At 30.4% G+C, this 24005-nt stretch overlaps 2 protein-coding genes across 2 annotated transcripts in view; one reads left to right on the top strand and one right to left on the bottom strand.

Annotated features, from left to right (window-relative positions):
• Positions 1–24005, top strand: part of Dock7 (dedicator of cytokinesis 7) — a 181412-nt gene that overhangs the window by 31852 nt on the left and 125555 nt on the right. The window lies entirely within an intron of this gene.
• Angptl3 (angiopoietin like 3) lies at positions 9481–18088 on the bottom strand. The gene is made up of 7 exons (XM_015484920.2): positions 17530–18088; positions 16782–16892; positions 14592–14706; positions 13177–13290; positions 12676–12771; positions 10389–10655; positions 9481–10050 (listed from the first exon to the last, which is right to left on the bottom strand). The coding sequence occupies exons 1-7, from the start codon at positions 18022–18024 to the stop codon at positions 9866–9868; spliced, it is 1383 nt and encodes a 460-aa protein (XP_015340406.1). The 5' UTR covers positions 18025–18088; the 3' UTR covers positions 9481–9865.

Raw genomic sequence — 24005 nt, forward strand, 5'->3', positions numbered from 1 at the left:
TTTATTATTAAAGCACACTTCAGTTCAAATGATCCACATTTCAAATGTTTAGTAGCCACTTGGGACTGGAAGCTACCATATTGAATAGCTATTTTTTTTCTATCCCCAACTCAGTCACTTCTCAGTATTACAGCTGAAGAGATCTTTAAAGGTTATAAGTTTATTCATTTCTCTGTCTGAAACTCTCAAGTGACTTCCATTAAAAGCAAACAGGATTTTTTTTTAAAAAAATAATAGTCTATAAGACTTCTTGATCTGGCTCCTTTCTCTAATTTCACTTTGCTTTACTCCCTTCATTTTACCTCAGTGGCCTTTCTGTTCATCCTTGAACAAACAATTCCATTCTGCCTAAGGTTTTTCCATTTGCTTTTGCTCTGCCATTTTTGTTTTCTTCATATTTTCACATGACTTGTTTCCTTATCAGTCATGCATTTGCTTATATGTCACTTTCTAGAGAGGCTTTTCCTTATCATCCTAACTAAAAAGATCCAGTGTTTTCCTCCTCTGGCTCTTTACCCTATTTATATTTTCATTATCTGGGGTTATAACATATAATTAAATGATCTTTATTTGTTTTGTTTTGTTTTTCTCACTTGAGTGTAATACTGAAAAGGGCAGGGTCTGTTTTGTCTCATTTACCACAATATTTCAGAGTCTAGAATAGTTTTCTACCTCATAGAAAGTATACAATAAATGTTTATTCTATCAATTAAAAATATTAGAAACTGTAGAGTGGAAGAAGAATGTGGTTTAAAAATTATACATGGGCTGGGGATGTGGCTCAAGCGGTAGCGCGCTCGCCTGGCATGCGTGCAGCCCGGGTTCGATCCTCAGCACCACATACAAACAAAGATGTTGTGTCCTCCGAAAACTAAAAAATAAATATTAAAAAATTATAAAAAAAATAAAAAAAAATTATACAGATGTAACTGTTTATTATTTGGATGACAACGTTATGGGTCAGCTAGCACCCCTCCAGGGTAGTTTCTTGCTCAGGAGGTGATGAGCCAGCTAAGAAAAACAAAGTCTGAAATATTTAGTAAAGAAATAAGAGCCAGAGCCAGAAATTAGGTTCAAAAAAGGGGAGCTCCTGATAGGTCCTCCAGTCTACATAGGAGCTGGAACGACTAGAAAAATGGTTCCTGTCCTTCATTTAAGGGAGACTACATCAAAGGCAGGGATAAGGTTTCAGCAAGAGGATTCTTGATTCTTGGTGTGGCAGGGGACTTGCAGCAAACATGTTGACTGGCATCTTGGCAAGCCACCCATCTCTGGTCCTGTGCGGAACCTGTGGCAGAGCTATATAGAAAGTCACATGTACTAGGCAGTCTCAATCATCAGGGATGCCGGCTGCTGCTGGGAGTTCCCGGATAGCAGACTTTCCTACCAATGGTTTCTGTATCAACTGGGTTCACGCACATTTCACAGGTTGCTTCCAGCAACTTAGGGATAATTACTTTATTGGCCACTGTTTTCATTTTAATAAAATGTGAGATAATAATACCTGTTTTCTTTTGGATGAGTGCAAAGCACAAAACTTTCCATGTAATTGATAATGTGAGTTAAATTCCTGGGGCTTGCAACCTAAACAAGAAGATACAATAAAGAAAAAAAAAATTGTGTGCATATGTGTATGTGTGTGTACTTATTTATGTAGCTATAAAAAGAAGCAAAGTAGGGGTTCCGGTTGTGACTCAGTGGTAGAGCGCATGTGTGAGGCACTGGGTTTGGTCCTCAGCACCACATTAAAAAATAAATAAATAAAAGTTATTGTTTCCATCTACAACTAAAAAAAAGTTAAAAAAAGAAACAAAATAGAACAAACTATTTGACAAGTTGTGTACATGCCTATTTACAAGGACATGGAATTAGAATAATTTTATAATTAGAAGAATTATATAATCTCTTAGAGGAGATGAAAAGTAAACACACCAAAAGATTTTAATGGTTTTATAAATTATAAGTTACTATGGTTTTGTTTTGAGTTTATACAGAATGTATAAGTGTGTCTTAGTAGCTATTTAAGATAACTTGTTTATTTGGATTTGCTGTTGGTTTTTTTGGTAAATGCTTTCTCATTTGAAATAGTATTGGTAAGACTAGTTGGTAGTTTATAAACTAGAATTAGTTTCTATTCTTAGAGTAAACTTTTCTGGCAAAGGAATGAATCATAACATATTAGTTGGGAATGATCTTGAGAGATTGTTGACAATATCTTGGGACATTTAGTTTGGACTGTCTAATTACTCTATTAATTCTAGAGTTAATACAATTCCACATTATTATTAAAAATATGTTCTAGGCAAAAAGCTTTTTAAAAAACAATTCATTATGTATAAGTAAGAATTTTTCTTCTCTCATGAGTGAACAGTTTATTCCCAGAGAAGACAGAATTAGCTAAGCTCATCAGGAAGATTGGACATTCCTATTTAATATGTATTGAATATGAATACTGTTTTTTTAGGTGAATTTATTTTTTCATTCTTTTTAGATATGTATGACAGTAGAGTGTATTTTGAAATATACATACATGAAGTATAATTTATTCTATTTAAAATCACATTCTTGTGGTTGTACATGATATGGCGATTCATTGTGGAGTTATGAATACTGCTTTAAGTGTTAATGTTTTTTGTCAAAATAAATTTGATTCAGATTGAGTTTTGTGTAACCTAATTCTGCTTATATACAGTTTATAAGGAACTCATGTAAAGTACTTATTAACAGACATTGATAAATTGCAAAACAGGATATCAAAGTTATTAAATTTCTTATTTAAAGAAATTATCATAGTGCTATGTTAGTAATATGTTATTAGTGAGAGCTGTTGAAGCAAGAAAGATGTATTATTTTGTTTAAAAAAGAGATTTGTAATTTTCTAGTATGAGGATATCTTCAGGGAAATAAAAAATTAAATTCATGAAAATACAGAATTAGTATTGTGGTTACTATATTTTGTTGGCTTTTTTTGTTGTTACTACTGTTTTGCTTGAAGTATCTTTCTCTTTTTAAAAAGACAGTTAAGGGCTACGGTTATAGCTCAGCGGTAGAGCACTTGCCTCACACATGTGAGGCACTGGTTTCAATCCTCAGCACTCCATAAAAATAAATAAAATCAGTAAAGATATTGTGTCCATCTTAAAAAAATTTTTAAAAAAAGACACAGTGATTATAAAGTTGACTGTGTTCTTTTATATAGTCATTTTCCACATTATATAAAGAAATAATTATTTTTGTGTTGCTTGAAATGACATGACTATATATTCTATGAAAAGTTGGGAGATAAACTCCTATAACTCATATTTTATAATGTTATTTCATTTAAAAATAGTTTATTAAAAAAGTTAGATTGACTAGTTTTTCTTCTTTTAATATGGTGATAATAAAATTACCTATGTCTTAGAAATTTGTGAGGATTAGATACTTGTAAAGTGCTGGCACATATGAAGTGCTCCATAGAAATTAGTTATTGTTGTCATCATTAGATTACATTTACCCCTGTGTTACACAACTTGAGAGATTGGTTTGAAAAGAACAAGGATTCTGGCCTTTTAAGATATACATAAAAGACAGAATGGGTTAAAAAGGGAGATTATCAAAGTCAGCATTGGTCTGCTTTGTATTGTTATTTGAACCTTTAGTGTCCATGATGCCTGAAAACCAAATAATGTACAATGCTTATTCTACTTTATACCATTAGAAAGATTTGGTCTCACAGAGAGGATTTATAGTTTATTTAAAAAAAAAAAAACCTTTAGCATGTCTAGAAAACCTCCCATAGATAAGAATAACACATAGTATTTTGTTTTAGTAAGAACTTAAAAGGATTATAAAGTGTCTCATGGGGTAAAAATGATTAAAAAATTCTCATGTGAATAAATGGACATGATTGAATCAAACATTTGACTGAGGTGAAATGAAAAACCACAAGAAAAAGAGCTATATTCTGAAAGTGACAGGTTTATTTAATATCATTTAATATTTTTCACTTATTTAATTGTTGATTTATTAACCTATTATTTAATATTTTTCAATTCCAGTTTTTATTTGTACTGTCAATTTAAACTATATTTTAATGTATTCTATTTATAATATACATTTTAATATGTTTTTAAAGACATTATTGGAATTTCATTAGAGATTTTAACAATTAAGTAACAAAGTGACATTTTTTTCCACATGCGGTTGGTCACTTATTTTTAGATGAGGTTAACCCAGGAGGACCTAGTCTTTTTAAATCCTTTACCATGGTAAACGAGGATATATAGACATGTAGTCATTTCTAGCAATCAGGAAATAAATGACATATTTCTTGTTGAGCCAAACAAGTGAGGTTTACATCAAATGATTCCTTTATCAATGAAATGTTATCACAGTATCATAGAAGAGGTAGCAATGGGACTGTTACCTTATCACAACCAAACAATAAGCCCTTTCTTACTGGCAGGAAAAAAAAATCTTTATGGAATATCTTAAATCATCTGAAAGTTAGATAGTAGATCCTGTGCAGTGTTACTTGTGTGCTAAATTGTTACTTGGCCAACATTCTTGCATTTGAGTTGTAACAGATCAAGGTACATCTAATTGAGCAAATGCTTGTGTGTTTTATTGACATCCAGTTTTTTAAGAGATGTGTCCACAGAGCACATGATATTCTTGGCAGGATTTTTTAGTTAGTCTCTTTCCCAACAATAGCCTAGGTGTAATTAAACCTGCTGAACTTTTGTTATTCTATCCAGTTTTTTTTTTTTTGGAGGAGACTATGGCTAGAAATATTACCAAGATTATAAGAATAAAGTGGTACAGACGTCATAACTATTACTGTGAGAAACTAAATGAAAAGATGTGGTAGATGATGTTCTTGACCTTCACAGGAGTATCTCTTAATAAACTTTAGTAAATCTGTTTTTTGTGAACTAACTGGAACATAGTTTAAACTTTTTGTTGTATAAAATTCCAAATATAGGGCTGGGGTTGTGCCTTAGTGGTGGAGTGCTTGCATCTTGTGAGGCACTGGTTTCGATTCTCAGCACCACGTATAAATAAATGAATAAAATAAAGGTCCATCAACAACTAAAATAAATAAATAGGTAAATAAGTAAGTAAATAAGTAAAAAATAGAAATTCCAAATATATACAAATAATGAGAAAAGTGTAGTTAATTACTGTTAGCATTGTTATTCTTTTTTTGGTACCAGGGTTTGAACCCAGGGGTATTTAACCATTGACACACATCTCTAGACCTTTTTTTTTTTTAAAAAAAAATTTATTGTAGATGGACACAATACCTTTCTTTAAGTTTATTTTTATATGGTGCTGAGAATCAAACCCAATGCCTCACATGTGGTAGACAGGTGTTCTACCACTGAGACACAACCCAGCCCTCCCTCGACCTTTTTGAAACAGGGCTGGCTTTAAACTTGTGGTCATCCTGCCTCAGCTTCCCAAGTCGCTGGGATTACAGGCGTGTGCTACTGTGCCTGTGCCCGACTTGTCATTCTTGTTTCATCTGTAACTTATCCTTTTCTCTCTCTCCAGTCAGACTTGAAAGAAATGCACCCATCATAGCATTTCAATTGTTAAGTCCTGCAATATGTATCTAACAGATACTTTTTAAAAATTAGCCATAATAACAAATGAAATGCTTTATGATCTCTTTATGGATTTATTATTCTCAGTTTTTTTCTGAAGAGTTTAATGAGCTTATTATAGACTGATTGAACTTTTTAACCTAAAATTTTGTTTCTAGAACTAGCTTGACGGGTCAGAGTGAGTAAATACCTGAAATACCTGTTCTCTCCATTGTGACATGAGAACCATGTGATTCATGTTTCTGAAACTAGGTTATTATACCATGTTAGGTCTTTCATTGGAGCCCATTTAATAATTTATTTATTTATTTCTGTGAATCTTGTGATCTTCATTTTTGGAATAAAGTTTTTAAGTGCATAAAATAAAATTCATAGGATAATAAAAGAAATAAATTATGTTGAGTTAATATCAAAATATTAAAATTGTGATCTTTCTTTATTAGTGAATTAAATAATAAGATATAGCCTGAGATGTAAAAACTATTTTCTAAATATATTACAACAACATTTTGAGATATTTGTAATAGTTTTGATATAAAAATGTGTGATTTTTATTCATGATAAAGTCTTATATACTGCTAAATACTGCTGAGGTTATTAGTTTCTTACATTCTTAATTTAAGGAAGTGCAAACTTCATCTGATTGTTACTGAAAATTAAGGAACTTTTTTTTCCCATTTAAATGTATAGTTCCCTGTTTTAGAGGATATTGGTTTTTGTTTTTACTTTTAGTGTTCATTGATGTCTCATACTAATGTCACACTTGCTATTTTGATTTTGCCCTAGATATAACACTCTTTTATCTAATTGGTTCTAGTTTAACTAGAGAAACTCTTGAGTTGAGAGCTCTTTCCTAACATTTTAACATGACCACTCAGGAGTTTTTAGGGGCTTGCCTTTGAAGGTATATCGAAGATGTTAGAGTCCCAGAGGAAAGAAGTAAAGTTCCAGAAACAGCAGACTGTGAAAAGAACAGTTTTGTTCAGCTTTCTTAAGAATTAAGAGTATTTTAAATATCATTTCCATGAAGGAATGTGGTGATATCTAAGACCCAGTTTTTAAAAATATATACATATGTTTAAAACATAATAGTTCATAATTATTAAAATACAGTATCAGAATTGATTAAAACTACATGAAATAGATTTGGCAGGTCATCATTATTATTATGTTCTAGATGTACAAACTGAGACTAGTGTTTATTTGAAGATTAATAGCGGAGACCTTACATCTTTAAGATTGTAGTTTATTGCTCTTTCAAATAAACCTTATTATTTTGTTAGCTATTTTATTGTTCTTATGGCTAAACACATTTAAGCTTTAGAAAAACTTCTGTTATTTTAGAAGGACTCCTTAATTACATTTTGTACTTTCTAAAATGTTATTGACACCTCATCTAACAAAGGTTTATTATGGGAGAGTATTAGTTCTACTTTCATGACCTTGAACTGCACATTTTGCACCAATTGAGTAATTTTGCCCTAGTTGATTTGTGCTGAGAATACTTTGGACTTTGATAAAAGTGCCAGTTGATCCCTTTCTTTGCATTTTTGAAAGCTGCAGTATTGGATAATCACCCAGTAGTATGTGCATAAATGCAATGCTGTGGTTATTAGTGATGGGAAAATACAAAAGGAAATTTAAGTATCTATAACAGAAGGGAGAATATATGATTATACAAATTTGGAATACAGGATTTTTTTGTTTTTATTTTTGGTACTTGGGATTAAACCCAGAGGCACTTAATCACTGAGCCACTTCCCCAGCGCTTTTTTATATTTTAGTTAGAGACAGGGTCTTGTTGAGTTGCTTAGTGCCTTGCTAAATTGTTGAGGCTGACTTCGAACTCTCAATTTTCCTGCCTTAGCCCTAAGCCATTGAGATGGGATAGGTTTTGTAAAAGAGACATTTAATAAATGTTGCTTAATGAATATATTTTTGAAGAATGAATGAGTTAATTGACTACCATGAGTTATGTTATTGGAAAGAAGAGACATATGCATGAAAACGTGTTGATTGTAGGATGGAAAAGAATATAAATGGATTGTAAAAGGTGACCCTGAAATGAGAAATGTGTGTACTTGAGAAAAAAAAGTTTTTATCAGATTAAGAGACATTTCCAAAAAAGGTTGTATTCGACTTGGTGGCTTACAGTATACATTATTTACAAAGTTAAGTGAAAAATCCTGGGAGCTTAGTAGAAATATTAATGGATATAAAGAAGTTAGGGAGGAAAGTGTTAAGTGTACAAAGGAAGAGAGAAAGGGTTGAAGGGGATCACAGAGACAGTAAGTGGCTGGTGAATTTATTTGATATGTTGAATTTGAGAAGACTATAGAAGATGGATCCAGGTAAAGGATAACGGAGTATATAGTGATATTCTGGAAGCAAAATGAAGGTTAAAATAACAAAAAGGGATTGGGGATATAGCTCAGTTGGTAGAGCGCTTGCCTAGCATGCACAAGGCCCTGGGATCAATGTCTAGCACCACCCCCACCACAAAATAATAATAATAACAAAAAAGAGGATATTGATATTAGTAAGTTCTAGAGATACCAAAGGGAAAGTAGGCTGAGAAGACCCATTAGGTTAGATAGCTGTTTGTGGTGAAATGCAAACCTTTTTGGCAAAGTAGTGAGGACAAAAGGACATCATTTTATGAACTGTAATGAAGAAACTCTTTCTCTACCATAATTATTTCTCAATCTGAGCTTTCTATGGATAAAAATCCAATCTAGTATTCCTAAAAGGAGCAAAGTGAAGCATACTGTATGAGAATTAAAAAAAAAAAAAAAAGGAAAACTGAGGAAAAGCAACTGGCATATTATATAATGCTTATTTTGCATTTGATAGCTTTGCATTTTGGTGGTGGTGAGGGAGCCATTTTGGTATCTGGCTCTAAAAACAATATAAATGTTGATAGCTTGGGCTGCAGTTCTGAAAATTATAGCCTGTGTTTTCCTTTACTCTTTTGTGTTCTTTGGAGGGAACTATTTATGTAGGATTCACATAGATATAGCTTTTTTACTAAGTAACATAAAAATATGACATTTATTTAATAATTTAATATATACAATGCTGAATATTGCCTGTGCTAAGTCACCATATAACTTAGGTACCATCTCCTTTAAAAACTGTATTTAATTTAAAATTTTAATTCTCCTTGGTAGTTTTTTTTTTAAAAAAACACTTATTTAAAAAAATACTGGCAATTTGATGTTATGATCAAAAAATGTATCTAATAATCTGTGGTGATTTAGATTTTAAATTATTTAAGTTAGAAATGTCTTAGTCCTATGTTTAGTATAATGTCAATTAAAAAACTACAAGAATTTAAATTTCTAAATTTAGGGACTGAGTCTTTATTAAAATTTAAACATACATACATGATTGTCATGCTATTTTAACGTTCCATAATGTGTTATGATTGTCAGTTCAGCTTAAAATCTACACAAACATGTTAGACTCATAGCATGTCCAGGGGGAATACATTATTATTATAGTTTAACTTAATGCCTCAAAGGCATTCATTCTTATTGTGTTCTGACAAAATCCATTTAAAATTATTGGTTTTCACAGTATTAAGTGTTAAAATATATGAAATACATACAATATAGATAAGCTAACAAATATGTTAAGGTACAATGATACCTGATGTTAAAGTCAGTGTGACTTAGTAATCATTATCTACTGCATTTGTAAAAGACATTGAGCCTGTTTGAGTGCAATTTTTCATCTTGGTTAAGTAAACCATATCAGACATTTATTTCAAGTTATTTTGTAGCAAAATAAAGCATCAGACTTATCATTTATATTACAGGTTTCCACATGTACTATGACTGAATTTTAAAATTAACTGTCATATTTAAGAACTCTTGTTAGTCTGTTGTATTTATTCATGTTTAGAATTTTAACAAGAAAACTGTCTTTTTTTTTTTTTTTAAAGTTGGGGAAATTGTGAAATTAGCCTGTGACTTTTATAATTAATTTAAAAATGCTATTTAAAAATTCATCCATTATTTATGATTTAGATTTGACCATCTAAGTTTTATTCCCACATCACAAAATATATGAACAAACAGTATCATAAGAATTTTGGTTGAGAAAAGTGTTATTCTTTGAGTGATGTGATGATGTTTAATTTAAATTGATAGTGACTTTAAAATGAAAATTTTCTCAAGGCTTCCATTAAGAATTTAATACCAGATTATTAAACCACAGTAACTTGGGATGAGTTTAATGTTTAATTTATTGGCTTTTTGATTTGCTTCAGTTCATTCAAAGCTTTCTGAATCTACTGGATGGATTAACATTTTGGTTGATTTAATAGAGTATAACCTTCCATTTTGAGACCTCCAGCATATTCCTCTTCTCTTCTCTGGCTTAGATTTTGCTCTTGGTTTATTATATTTTCCATTTAGGTTGTTTTCTCCACATACATCATGCCACCACCAGCCTCCTAAAGAAGATAGATATGCAATTTAATGGATACAAACACATATATACTGGTATTCTATTTCTCCATATATAGATCTTCATTTCTGTTAACATTACAGTGTTGTAGATGCATGTATCCTGATTTTAAATAATCTGTATAACTTTTATTATAATACCAGAAAGAGAATATCTAAACCTCCTAAGATATTAGAGGTAAACTACCTAGTTGAACTAGAATTAATATTTTTGGGGGGTAATGGTTTAGATTTGAAAGAGTTGTGACATTATGAATAATAGCTAAAACCATAGGAAGATATTTTGTAGACGTGAAAATTAAGTATTGATATAAAAAAATGATACCTGAATACATTTCTGGACAGTTGGAGTGTCCTTTTGCTTTGTGATCCCACGTAGAAAACGTCAAATCCCTGTGTTCTGGGAGTGACTTGGGGACATTTCCAGCAATCTCAACTAGATGTAGTGTGTAGTTGGTTTCATGATTTCCCAAGTGAAAAGAATACTCAATATAATGCTTGTTGTCTTTCCAGTCTTCTAGCTCAAATTGTAAAATGTAATTAGATGTTTTCACTATGGAATATATTTTCTCTAGGCCCAACCAAAATTCTCCTGAAAAAGAAGAGTTTTAAAAATCTGTGAATTGTTAGCTGTAGATTAGGCCTCAACTGCTGTAAGTGAATAAGTGATTTTAGTGCTGAATGTCTTTTTTCTAGAGTCTTTCAAAGTATTTCTTTTAAAAACAATTTTATCAAAGATAGCTTATACACTAAGCATGTTAAAATATTAATAGATCTGCTTCAAGTCTGATTATCCTTTTTTTCTAAAATGAATATTGCCAGATGTTTCACATCTGACACATATGACACTATTCCATAATAGTCTTAATATTTTTTAGGGTTGGTCATTGGTAGAGTAATATCTTATATCTAAATTGTTCCACCAGCTTTACTGTCAGCTCTTTATTAATGCCTACATAGTCAAGAGGCTTGTTAAGTATTCTTGGACTTGGATAATATGATGGTGCCATTTTTATCATATATAAACTGGGCCTGTAGTATTTGCTTGATAAATGTTTTCTTCATAGAAAAGAAGAATATACCCTGCCTCTTTTGGTGGTACCAGAGACTGAACACAGGGCCTCATACATCTTTTCTCTGTAATGAAAAATATATTTTTGTTTGGAATTTAAAATGTAGCACAACTATTAATAGATTATTTTTTATCACAGTCTTTATGAAATTATTTAATTTAAAAAGTCCATGTTTCCTTACTGATATTGTTAGAAAGCTTCATTTAAGCATTGTAAATACTACTACAAATGGCTTACTTTCTCATCAGAAATAAATAAGCATTCTGGACTTAACCATCAGTCTTTACATTTGGGTTACACTCACTCTTTGAAGAGTTGGAGCTACAAAACTTATCATTGAATATACCTTCTAACTAAGGATTTAATTGACACTTTGAATATAAAACATTTTAAATGGTCAAATAGTAGTGAGTATTTTAAAATTTGATATAATAATATTTGTTTTCTACTTTGTTTTCTTTTCTTTTCCTCTTCTTTTTCCTTTTTGGTACCGGGGATTAAATTCAGGGGTACTCAACCACTGAGCCACATCCCCAGCTCTATTTTATGTTTTATTTAGAGATAGGGTCTATACTGAGTTGCTTAGGACCTTTCTAAGGCTTTGAACTTGGTGATTCTTTTGAATCAGCCTCCCAAACTATTGGGATTACAGGTGTGCGCCACCACGCCTGGCTTGTTTTCCAGTTTATAAGTGGGCACTTATATATGATTCATAGACTTTATAATGTACTTTTAGGATTTTTAATGTCTGTTACTTTTGCTTATTTTATATTGTTATGTGATCAAAATAGAATAAATGTTGAGTTAACTAAATCAATTTAAATCATATTCCATACTATATATTTATAATATTTAAATAATTAGAATTTTAAAATTCATACTGAATATCTGACAGTTTCCTGTCCCCTTGTTTATTTTATTAACATGATGTTTTATAGTGCTGGGGATCACACCCAGGACCTCATGATGTTAGGCATATACTCTTCCATTGAGCTAGTCCTCCAGTCCTCTTCTAACTTTTAATTAATTAATAGTTAAAATGTTAATGAAGAATATAATAACTAGTGCTAGGAATAGTTATCTTTGCAGCTCATTTATAAGCACCACTTATCAAAGCACTTAGCACTTAATCAAATTTTTCTTGAATAATTATAATTATGATAATTATAAGCCATCAAATTAAGTTGTGATAAGAATAATTAAGAACAGACATGTAATTGTGATAATGCTAATTCAAATAATGACAGTTATAATAAATATAATTAGTAACAAATGTGTAATTATTTGTTAATAAGTTTTATGAAGACTGGAACAGTTACTTTTCATTGCTGTATTTTCAGTGCCTAGTCTGTAATAGGTTCTTTTTTTAAAAAAATATTTTTATTTTAGTTGTAGTTAGACACAATACCTTTATTTATTTATTTTTATGTGGTGCTGAGGATTGAACCCAGGGCCTCACAACCCAAGCCCCTATAATGGGTTTTTAAAAAATATTTCTAAATTAACAAGTGAATGAATGATTGAATGAAATCATCTTACCATCAAGTCTCCCAAAACCATTTCTGTAGTTCTCCCATGTTTCATTGAAGTTTTGTGATCCATCTATTCGGTGTTGAATTAAGGTCCATGGATTACCTATATATAATGAATGAAATTGTATATGTTTAGTAGATTGATGTTGACAGATATAAAAATATCTTTTGAGTTTGGTTTTAATTGGTGACTTTGTAAGTTAATGTTGTAACATATGGTAAGGGTATGGTGATATACTTCATATTATTTATTATGGTCCCAAACAGTTAAGGGAAGAACAACTAATGAATTTTTTCTTGGTAAATTTATTGACAGTAGTCACTTCAGATTCTTTTAAAGAGGAAATGGAGAATATTGAATAAATACATGAATAAATAAACAAGTATAAGTAATATATAGTTGTATTATACATATTTAACACAAATAGAACAGGCTTAGTCTTTCTAATAGATAATGAATAACTTGAACTGTCTATTACTGTCCATTTTCTCCTTAGGCAGGTTTTACCTGATTTAACTTCACAGTAGACGTCAAAAGCTTGTGAGTTGCTTGGTTTAATGGTATATATGCCACTTGTACGTTCACCTCTTTTATAAATGGCAGAACAATCAGCAGGAATGCCTAGAATCAACAAAATGTTATCATAGAAGATTTAGTAAGAAGAATATCTTTGGAACTTGAGGTTTTACTTGCAATTTCATGGAATTGTAGTGACTACAATTTGTTTCAGGAATATGAATGCTAAGGCATTTTTCCATATGGCTATATTATGCAAGGAATATAAAAATAGTATTACCAACCTGAATTATTTCTTTTTAAAAATATTTTTATTAGCTGTTGATGGACCTTTATTTTATTTATTTATATATGGTGCTGAGACTCGAACTCAGTGCCTCACACATGCTAGGCAAGCACTCTGCTACTGAGTTGTGACTCCAGCCCCCCAACCTGAATTATTTCTAAAGAAACATGACAAAATGAGAATTTTGAGCAAATATCATCATCATCATCATCATCATCAGACATGGTATGAATATTAGGTGGCAGAAATGCTCTTGAAACTAAGTACAGAAACTTAGTACCTGCTTGGTGAATAGCAGATAGTTAGTTAGCAGATATATGTGGAGTAAACTTACAAGGAGAAAACTAGCAATGTAGACCTTTTTTTTCTAAGTGAGTTACATAAAAAAGTGAATGTTATGAGAATATATTGTTTTGAGACTGGTGTAGTGGCACATGCCTATAATTTATGTTACTGAGGAAGCTGAGGCTGGACGATTGTGAGTTTGAGCCCAGCCTGGACAATTTAGCAAGACCCGATCTCAAAACAAAGTAAAACACCATATTGAGGAGTAAATCATAAATGTATCATTTTGTTGAAGTTTGGGTGGGAATGGAAACTTTGTTCCCTGCAACTTTTGTTTTTCTCATGAAAATTTTCAAGAAAAAGAAAAGTGAAAAGAATTATTGAGGAAAACACCATAGTCTTGTTTGTATTCAACCATTGGTAACATCATACCATGTATGCTTCACACACAGACACACACACACACACACACACAATCACAAAGAAACCATGTATTTTGTTTGTGCTGTTTGAAAGTAGTTTTCGAACATCATGACTCAAACCCATAAATATTTCAGCATGCATTTCTTAAATGCGAAATTGAAGTTGTTGTTTTCATAATTGTAATACCATAATCACATCTAAGATAATCATGCCATATTATCTAATATCAAGTTCATATTTATAGCTTGCTTATTGTCCTAAGAATTCCTTTTATAGTGTTAGAAAAACCCAGGAGCCAATTTAAATTGGTGTTTTGTATTTGGAGGATATGCCTTCTACTGTTAGTATAGATCTGAGTATAAGGATTCTGATGATAATGGTTTCAAGAAGAAAACCCATCAAATGATCTTACCATCTTGTTCTGTATTTTTTGTTTCATTCAGCTGCAGAGGGGGAGTAGTTCTTGGTGCTCTTGATTTGGAAGAAAGTGAATTTTCTGTGGGTTCTTGAATTCCAGTCCTTCTGAGCTGATAAAAGAATATAAATCTACTTTTAAAAATTGATACTGAATATATAATTAGGATAAATCTGAACTAAGGATATCAAAAGTATAATTTCTTTGTATCTTTCAGTTCACAATATTATGGCAAAACAAAAAACTGAGAAAATAACAACAAGCCCCAGGCATGCATAAAAAAGAAAACAAACAAAAACAGGAAGGCCAGAAGTTTTGCTTAAAATATTTTGTATATTCTCTTTATTTATATGAAAGATATACTTAATATTCTATTCATAAACACAGGCAGATTTTAAATTTAATCACTCAGGGTTGTAGGTCTAATTGAGTCTCAGATTTGTCAGAAAGACATAACACATAATTTGAACAAGGCTACATAACCCTGCTTTCTGGGTAGTTTTGTGTTTTTTTGTTTTGGTACTGGGGATTGAACCCAGGGATGCTGAACTAGTGAGCAACATTCTCAGACCTTTTCTTTCTTTCTTTCTTTTTTTTTTTTTTTAATTTATATAAAGACAGGGTCTCACTAAGTTGCTTAGGGCCTCACCAAGTTGCTGAGGCTGGCTTTGAACTTGTGATCCTCCTGTCTCAGCTGCTGGGATTACAGGCATGCACCATTGCACCCAGCTCTGGATAGTTTTTTTTTTTTCTTTTTTTAAAATTATAGATGGACATAATACCTTCCTTCAAATTTATTTTTATGTGGTGCTGACGATCGAACCCAGTGCCTCACACGTTCTAGGCAGATGCTCTACCATTGAGCCACAACCCCAGCCCCTCTGGATAGTTTTTAACCTGTAAATACATCTGTAGAAATTGGCAGACCTTTGAATGTATTTCAATATACTATTTTATTTAAAGCCTGGGTTTGCAATTGATTGCTTTTCTTATTGATGATGAGAAAAGCAGAATATGATATTTAGCATTATTATTTTTTTTCTTTTTAAAATACTTTTTTTAGTTATAGCTGGACACAATACCTTTATTTTTTATTTATTCATGTGTTGCTGAGGATCGAACCCAGTGCCTCACACACATGCCTACCACTGAGCCACAACCCCAGTCCCAATATTTAGCATTATTATTATTTGCATGTGGTGGAGTGGGGAGCAGTGCTGGGATCTAGCCCAGAGCCCTTTCACATGCTAGGCAAATACTCTACCACTGATTTGCATCCCTAGCCCTCCTGTTAATTTTTTTAATACTGGCATAAATGGCATTTCCTAGAACTTAATTTGTAAGAATCTGTTATAAAATTCAGTTACTGGATGTTAGTCTTTTCTTTTGAGTAAAGTGATCTTAAAGTCACTTAAATTTTTTGAATTTTGATTTTATAATTTAAATTTGAGAAGTTAGATGATCAGGGACTTCTTCCAACCAGAAATTTGCTTTGATCTCTTTATACAGAATTTCCCTTTATCCATGAAATCCATTATCTTATCTTCTAGGACCTCCCAATGAATGCCTGAAATGGCAGATAATGACAAACCCTCTGTATACAATTTTTTCCCTGTATGTACATGCCTGTGACAAATTTTACCTTATAAATTAGGTATAGTAGGATATTAATAACAATAACTAAGAATAATATAATAAAAGTTAGTTAAAGTGGCCTTTCTTTTAAAAGAATCAAGACAAATATTAATATTTATTATTTTTGGTCTGTAGTTTACTAAGGGATGGGGAGGACACTACTGTGTATTTAATGTATAAATAGAATATATATTGTAATGGTGCCATTTCACTTTTGTGAGTGGATGCATTGAATAATAATAAAAATATATAATAAAAAAGAATTTAGAAAGTAATATTTAATATAAAGGAAATTATGGAAATTAAAAGTAGTTGGCAAATTTTTTTTTTTTGGAAAATTAGTATTACCTACTAAAATGATGTTTGTTTAGTTGAAATCCATGGTGATACTTGTTTTATAAACTTGGGGAATATTTTCTTACCAGTTTCTCTGTTTTTTTTTTTTTTAACTCAATGCATGGCTTTTAAATATTACTAATTAATGTTTTTGTACTATTCTCCTTTGTATTAGAATGCTTAGATTGTGGACATACCGTTTAAATATTGACTTACCTGATTTTCTATTTCTTTTATTTGACTGTGCTGTTGGTTTAATTGTTTATATTGCTCTTCCACAGTCTGGAGAAGGTCTTTGATGCTATTATCTTGCTGTTCTACAAAAGTCTGGACATAGTTTGTAATTTAGTTAAAATTTTCTTTCTTTTTTTTTTTGTTAAAAGTTTTTATTAAACTATCACCGTTTGTTTTTTTTTAAACTACCAGTGGGTTAGAAAAATGAATAGAGGTGATCATTTTCCCTTGTATGCTTTTTGAAAATAATACATAATTTTGTTCTTACATTAAAAAGTGTCATCTCTAAAATGTGATTTTCTGAACTTTACTTCAGTTAAAAGAAATACCCTACACACAATATTTTAATAATAGTAAATCTACCATAGACTGTATTACATGTATCTACTTTGGAATACTGAAAAATAGTTTTTATATTTAAATTTCTTCAATTTTTTTTTACTTATATCCAGTTATTTGCCAATAGTATAACAATCTGGTGTTCTAAATTTTATTACTTAATTCACTTGTAATTTTCATATGAAATGTAAAGTTTAGTTTTCATATATAATAGTAGGGAAGCAGAAACCAACTTTAACTTATGATGGGAAAATTTATTTTCTATGTGTTATATTTCCTAAAAAAAATAAAGTATTTCAACAATACAACAAAGTATTTCAAATAGTATGTCTTAGAATTATTTTAAAACTCCACACTAAAAAATCATGAACTGTTGTTGGTTTCTACTTACCTTAAGTGAAGTTACTTCTGGATGTTCCTGAATTTCAGGTTGATTTTGAATTAAATTAGTTAATTGTTCCTCCAAATATCTCACTTTGTGCTGTAGTAGAATTTTTTCTTCTAGGAGGCTTTCAAGTTTTGAGTTGAGTTCAAGTGACATATTTTTTACCTCTTCATTTTTCACTTGTAATTTGGATGTAGTTCTTCTTAATTCCTTTTCTTCTTCTTTGATTTCATTAGTTTGCAGTGATAGATCATAAAAAGATTGATCAAATATGTTTAGTTTTTGAAATATGTCATTAATTTGGCCCTTAGTCTTATGGACAAAATCTTTAAGACCATGTCCCAACTGAAGGAGGCCATTCGCTAAAATTTTTACATCATCTAGCATAGCAAATCTTGATTTTGGTTCTGAAGATATAGAATCAAATGATGAATTGTCTTGATCAATTCTGGAAGAAATAACTAGAGGAACTATAAAAAGAAAGAGCTTAATTTTATACATTTTTATCCCAATTATTCAATTTTAAGCAATTTGGAACTATTTTTCTCCCATAAGCATACCTAGACTTCTTTATATATACCACTATTTGCCATATAAACAGTAAGGTTGGCAAGGGAATATAGTTAATCGTTAAGCTCTGTTAACTTGCACGAATGTAACCTTTCACATTGAGTTATAGCAATATTAAGTAAAATCAAGGAAATGAGCAACTAACTTAATAAGTAATTTGAAATTATTTGTTGTATTGTAAACTGTGCTTTGAGTGTTAAGGGGTTGACTTTTTTTTTTAAAGCTTACATTAGTATTTTATGATTTTAAAAATTTTTAAAAAACTTGTTTTTACAGGTAATTTATCCTCAAAATTGAGGCAAAATTAATGAGTTAAGTATGCATTTTCCAAATTGTATTTTAATTCTTACAGAAGCAATCATGTATCCCCAAAATGCTTTCTCTGGAAGCCGTCCTCATTTCCTTCAGGTGGTGTCATGGTGCCCCATGCTGTGTTTATGAATAAGCTAACACATAATTGTGTATTCTCTTATTTGTTACTATAATTATTTTTAATATGTCTTTTTGCTTCACATATGTCTTAATCATCTTTGTATATTTGACAAATCTCATACATAATAAATGTCAATAAAGGTACTTCTCTTCCTTTCCCCATTATATTCTATATCTCTGTGTGCTAGACTCTTTTCTACATATCTACTGAAGTACCTACCAATAAATATGTATGGTCTTCTAAAGTCGAACTAGAATTAATTCTTAAATTCTTCCAAAGTCAGAAACAATTTTCCCATCAGAAATTCTTCTCAGGTTTTCTGTGGTGAGCTTAGCAACAATTTTCATAATATAAATTTAACCAAAACAAAAGACTAATAATAGGTCTAAAAATAAATGTTCCACTGTTCTAAGTTAGTGTTAAAAGAAAAAATATTAAATGCTAAATTGTAAGTTATTTTTTAATTTATTTTCTTTATTTCTTTATTTAAAGGCAGAATCTAATCTTTGCTTGAACTTGTGCCTATTTATTGAGTGTTCATATTAAGTGCTTTTTGAGAAAATAAATTTATAGATTAAATTTACTAAGAATATGGATTCTAAAATCAGACTATGGTCTCAGTTCAAAAGCCAGCTGTAGATGTCTGGGCTTTGACAAATTATTTAATGTCCCCATACCTTAGTATTTTCTTCTGTAAAGTTGGGGTAATTATAGTATGTAATTCACAGAGTTATGAGAATTTTTTTTTTAAGTATGGAGTATTTCAAACAGTGTCTGGCAAATAAGAAGAACTTAGCCATGTTAGTATTAATAAGTCACATGAAACTTTTAGCTGGTGTATGTTGGTGTATATATAATCAACTATCTAATTAAAAGAAAAATTTCATAAAGTTAATACCTTTTTAACAAAGAGAAAAATATTGACAAAATGAATTTCAGTTTAAATTTTAAGTTGCCAAGCATTTTTTTATAAAATGAACCATTCTCAAAATTCTCTTCTTAGAAATGCCTCTACCTGCTGAAAAATAGAGGCCTTTTCTTTTGATGATTTAGTATTAAGGGATTAGATATATTAGATACTAAATATACCAAGTGATTAAAGAGTGTGATTCTGAAGCAGGACTTCTTAAATTAGAATACTAGCTCTGTTATTTTTCAGCTTTGTTACTCTTGGTCAAATTAATTAGCATCTCTGTTTTTTTTTTTAATCTGTTGAGTAAAGATAATACCTACTTTATAGGGTTGTATAAAGATTAAGAATATTTTCAAAGCACTTAACATTGCCTGCTGAGTAATAATCACTATACATTATTATATATTAACTAACTTGTAATTAGAAACAATCAATGCAGATATACTAATACTATAGTTTTTTATTGGTGAAAATGATCTAATCCTGTAGTAAGGTCATGTAAATTTGGGAAATTTTGCTAGAATCTAAATTTTCTGAATTTTGGTCTCTTGAACCTTGATAAGGAAATTTGATTAGCCTGTGTATATTTTTTTCTTAAATTCCCAATAAGGAATCATATAATATTTGTAGCAGAAATAAAAAAAAGTAAAATTTTCTCCTTCTTTAAATGGAAAATTAGTTATTATTGATCATAAAGGACATATTTTGGAATTTTTCTTAACTAACCTGCCAGTTTTTGTGGCTTAGAACTATAGACCCTGATATTTTTACTCACTTCTACTGTAAACCTTTTATTTGCCAGATCTGTATCTGATTTTAATTTTTATCCTTAGAAGCTCTTCAGTATAATGCTCACCAAAAAAAAAGGGTGTATGGAGAAATTTTATTCCATAGTTAGACTTTTCTAGTATTAACACTTTCTGTACTATTTATGCAATTCCTCACATGGAGAGATAAGTAGTGGTTATGCATTCTTGATTTATGATACATTGTTTTTAAATAGAAATATCTGGATTTTTTTTTCTGATAGTTGCTTGACTTAAATTATTGAGTGTAATTAAAGTGAGTAATTTGCCTAATTACAAGCTACAGAAGCATTTCAAAAATGGAAAAATGTAAAGAAAATAGTAACTTTATAAATGATATTATACCTATCTCTCAGTGTCTTCTGCCTTACTACACATTGTTAAAGGCAGAATCTAATCTTTGCTTGAACTTGTGCCTATTTAAATAGAACCTTGATGAAATATGACCAGTAATTTATAAAAATAAAAAAATTCTGTCAAAGAAAATAAAATACTATTAAGCAAAGTTAGATCCTGATTTAAGGATTTGTAGTTTCTAATCAGTGTACAAAATTTCCTAGGTACATAGAATTTTAGGACGTTTAGCAGCCTAAATTGTTTAACTTCCAAGCAAAGCAAAGTCCTTTTGCTTTTCCAGGTTATGCAATCTTATGGAGGTGGACTCCAAATAAAATACAAGGTAGTTTGTGTTTTTTTATACATTGTATTTCTTCAGTTTCTTCATCTTTAGTCATGTCAGTTTGATTTTGAATTAGAGGAGTAGAACAACCCTTATACATGATTTTTTTCCTTACGTTTCAGTTTTTCACAGTCGCCTGTGGTGCAGAAATGTTAAAGGAAAAATTCCAGAAATCACCAAGTCATTACTTTAAAGTGTACACCATTCTTAGTAGTAGCATGATGAAATCTGGTGCTGGCTTACTGCATCCCATCAGGATGTGAATCATCCCTTTGTGCACACTGTTTGCTGTATGTGCTACCTCAGCTGTCTTAGTTTATTATATCCACTGTTGTGGTATCTATCCCAGAGCATGTGTTTACATAACCCTTATTTTACTTAATGACAGCCCTGAAGCATAAGGGTAGTGATGCTGGAAATAAGTGAACAGATAATTAAAGTTTAACTTATATAATTGGGGATCATCTATAGTTAAAATTTTTTGGTAGCCACGTAAATAAAAAACTAAAGAAACAGGTTAATTTTAATAACATATTTTAGTTAATCCAATACATTAAAAAATGATCATTGCAACATGTGATCAGTGTAGAAGTATTAATTAGGGGGGCTGGGAATGTGGCTCAAGTGGTAGCGCCCTCGCCTGGCATGCATGCGGCCTGGGTTCGATCCTCAGCACCACATACAAAGATGTTGTGTCTGCCGAAAACTAAAAAAAATAAATAAAAATTCTCTCTCTCTCTCTTTTTTAAAAAAGTATTAATTAGGTATTTCAAAATTTTTATACTGTGTGTTCAAAATTTGTGGTGTATTTTGTATTTACAGTGTAGTATCTCAGAGCCAGTTACATATGAAGTAATCAGTTTTCTCAGTAGACTTTCTTATTAGTGTAGATCCAAAAGTTATTAGTGTAGATCCAGAAGTTTGAGGGAGTAATTTAATTTATCTTACTGTTTTTATGTTCACTATTAATAAATGTTAATTTTTAATTATTTTTTGTAGTGCAGGGGATTGAACTGAGGGACTTGTACATGCTAGGCAAGCACTCTACCACTAAACCACACCTCCAGCCCAGTTTTTGTTTTTTTAAATGCTGGAAGTACTAATTGTGAAAACTCAAAAGATATTTTAGAAATGTATAAAAAATTAAAATCCTGACTCTTCACTACTAATGTTTTGTGTTTTAAAAACACAAATGGGATCTTACATATAACTTATTTCATATATGTGTATATGTATTTATAAAAATTCAAGACCTAAATATTTAAAATCTATTTCCATATGGGTGCCTTAAGGTATACTGTGCTCTTTTTAATGGCGACACAATCTTTTATTATATGGATGTATTTAACCTTAATCACCTTCTCCATGAATGATGATTTGAATTCTTTCTGATTTTCTAATTATAAGTAGTATATATAGAAAATATGTCTTTATGTAGGTGGACAAATATTTTCACATAGGCTATAGATGTTGACTTTTAAATATAATTGCTTTTGTCAGATTGTCCTCAATGAACCTACCAATTTACATCACTGCCAGGAAAATATGAGTTTCTTTTTTCCATATACTTTTATCAATGCTTTGAGTGAAAAAGAAAAAAAAAGTTGATAAATCTAATAGGCAAATATAAATCTAGATTTTTTTTGGCCACATTTTCTTCTCTTTTTGAATTAGTTGAATATGTACATAAATATTCCCCCACCCTGCCCTCCTTTTAAAAATTTGCCTCTTTCAAACTAATTTTAATAACCACATATTATGGATGCTCACACTCTTTGTCTTATGTATAACAAATAGTTTTTTTTTTCAAATTGTCATTTTTCTTCTATTTGTGTTTATGGTATCACTTTCTATATAGAAGCTTTAAATTTTAAGTTTCATGATATTTTATTAACTTTTAAAGTACAATTTAAAATCCAGAATGTACAGTAACAATAATCACAGGTCTGCATGGGTTAACAAAAAATCAAAGGATAGCCTTAAATCTCTAATACATTTATCAAATAGTGTTAATAATCAGAAATTGACTTAGTTAAGGCAAACAGATATAAGACAGGTCTTCAAATGACAGTGTGGCCCTTGTATGTCAGATGCAATGTATATTGGTTGTCCTGCCAGTAAACTTATATAAACTTTCATTTTATAGACTTTTACATAATACTTAGACAAGACTTACATAAATAGTTCTCAAATGCATACTTATACCTAGTCACATATATTTTGGGTGTCAACAATATTGTTATAACTTAAATAACAGTTGTTGTTTAACCAGTCACAAAGTAATCATTTAAGACTTTAAAACAGGTACAAACCCTAATTCCTTCAAGACTTTGTTTCCCCAAATAATAAAACCTAACAAATGCAATAAAATTATCGATATATAAGAGCAGATCAGGTTTTCAGACTTTGCATCATATCAGTACATCAAAGTTCAAATAACTTTAACTGACTGTGCTAATTATGGCCAATTTAATTACAAACATAAACTTTTTGAGATCTACCTTCTCCAAACCTTCTGTGACTTACTTAGACATGCACAGATTTACGTCCTTAGTTTTATCCTCCTTCATCTTAGATTTTAGCCCAAGAATATTACTTTACCAGACAAAATACTTTTTCATCAAGAAACATTTTTCCCCTTTAATTTTCCATACTAAAATATTTCCGTACCTACAAATTTCTTTTATATAATTTTTAGTTTCAGACCCTTCCTTTTTAAAAATTTTTTAGTTTGAATATCCATATGTATTTTCACATATATATTCTGTATAAGCTCATATGTTTATATATATGTGTATATATATATGTACCCTAATGACAACCAAAATCCTACCCATAAATTTTCATATATATTCAGTTATATAATCATATCCTGTGTCTTACCAAAATTGTAAACATCCATCTCAAAAGAATAACAACTATATATAAATCCATATCCATTTAAATATTTTAATATATGCTTTTATATATATATTCATATTTGTATTCACATATATGGATAAAAATGTTCAAACCCAGTATTATCGTGTTGTGCTCTATTTGCTTCTTGAAAAGAGTTTGTTTGATGTACGTAGATGCTCC

This window comes from Marmota marmota, unplaced genomic scaffold, assembly GCF_001458135.2.
Source record: "Marmota marmota marmota unplaced genomic scaffold, marMar, whole genome shotgun sequence".
Taxonomy (NCBI): domain Eukaryota; kingdom Metazoa; phylum Chordata; class Mammalia; order Rodentia; family Sciuridae; genus Marmota; species Marmota marmota.

Bases quoted from the DNA above. Each gene is read 5' to 3' on its own strand.
- Angptl3 (XM_015484920.2), bottom strand. From the start codon at position 18,024: ATGTATAAAATTAAGCTCTTTCTTTTTATAGTTCCTCTAGTTATTTCT. The intron at 16,893-17,529 runs GTAAGTAGAAAC...AACTATGTCCAG, and splicing joins CAGAAGTAACTTCACTTAAG to ACTTTTGTAGAACAGCAAGA. The intron at 12,772-13,176 runs GTAAAACCTGCC...CATTATATATAG, and splicing joins CTACTGTGAAGTTAAATCAG to GTAATCCATGGACCTTAATT.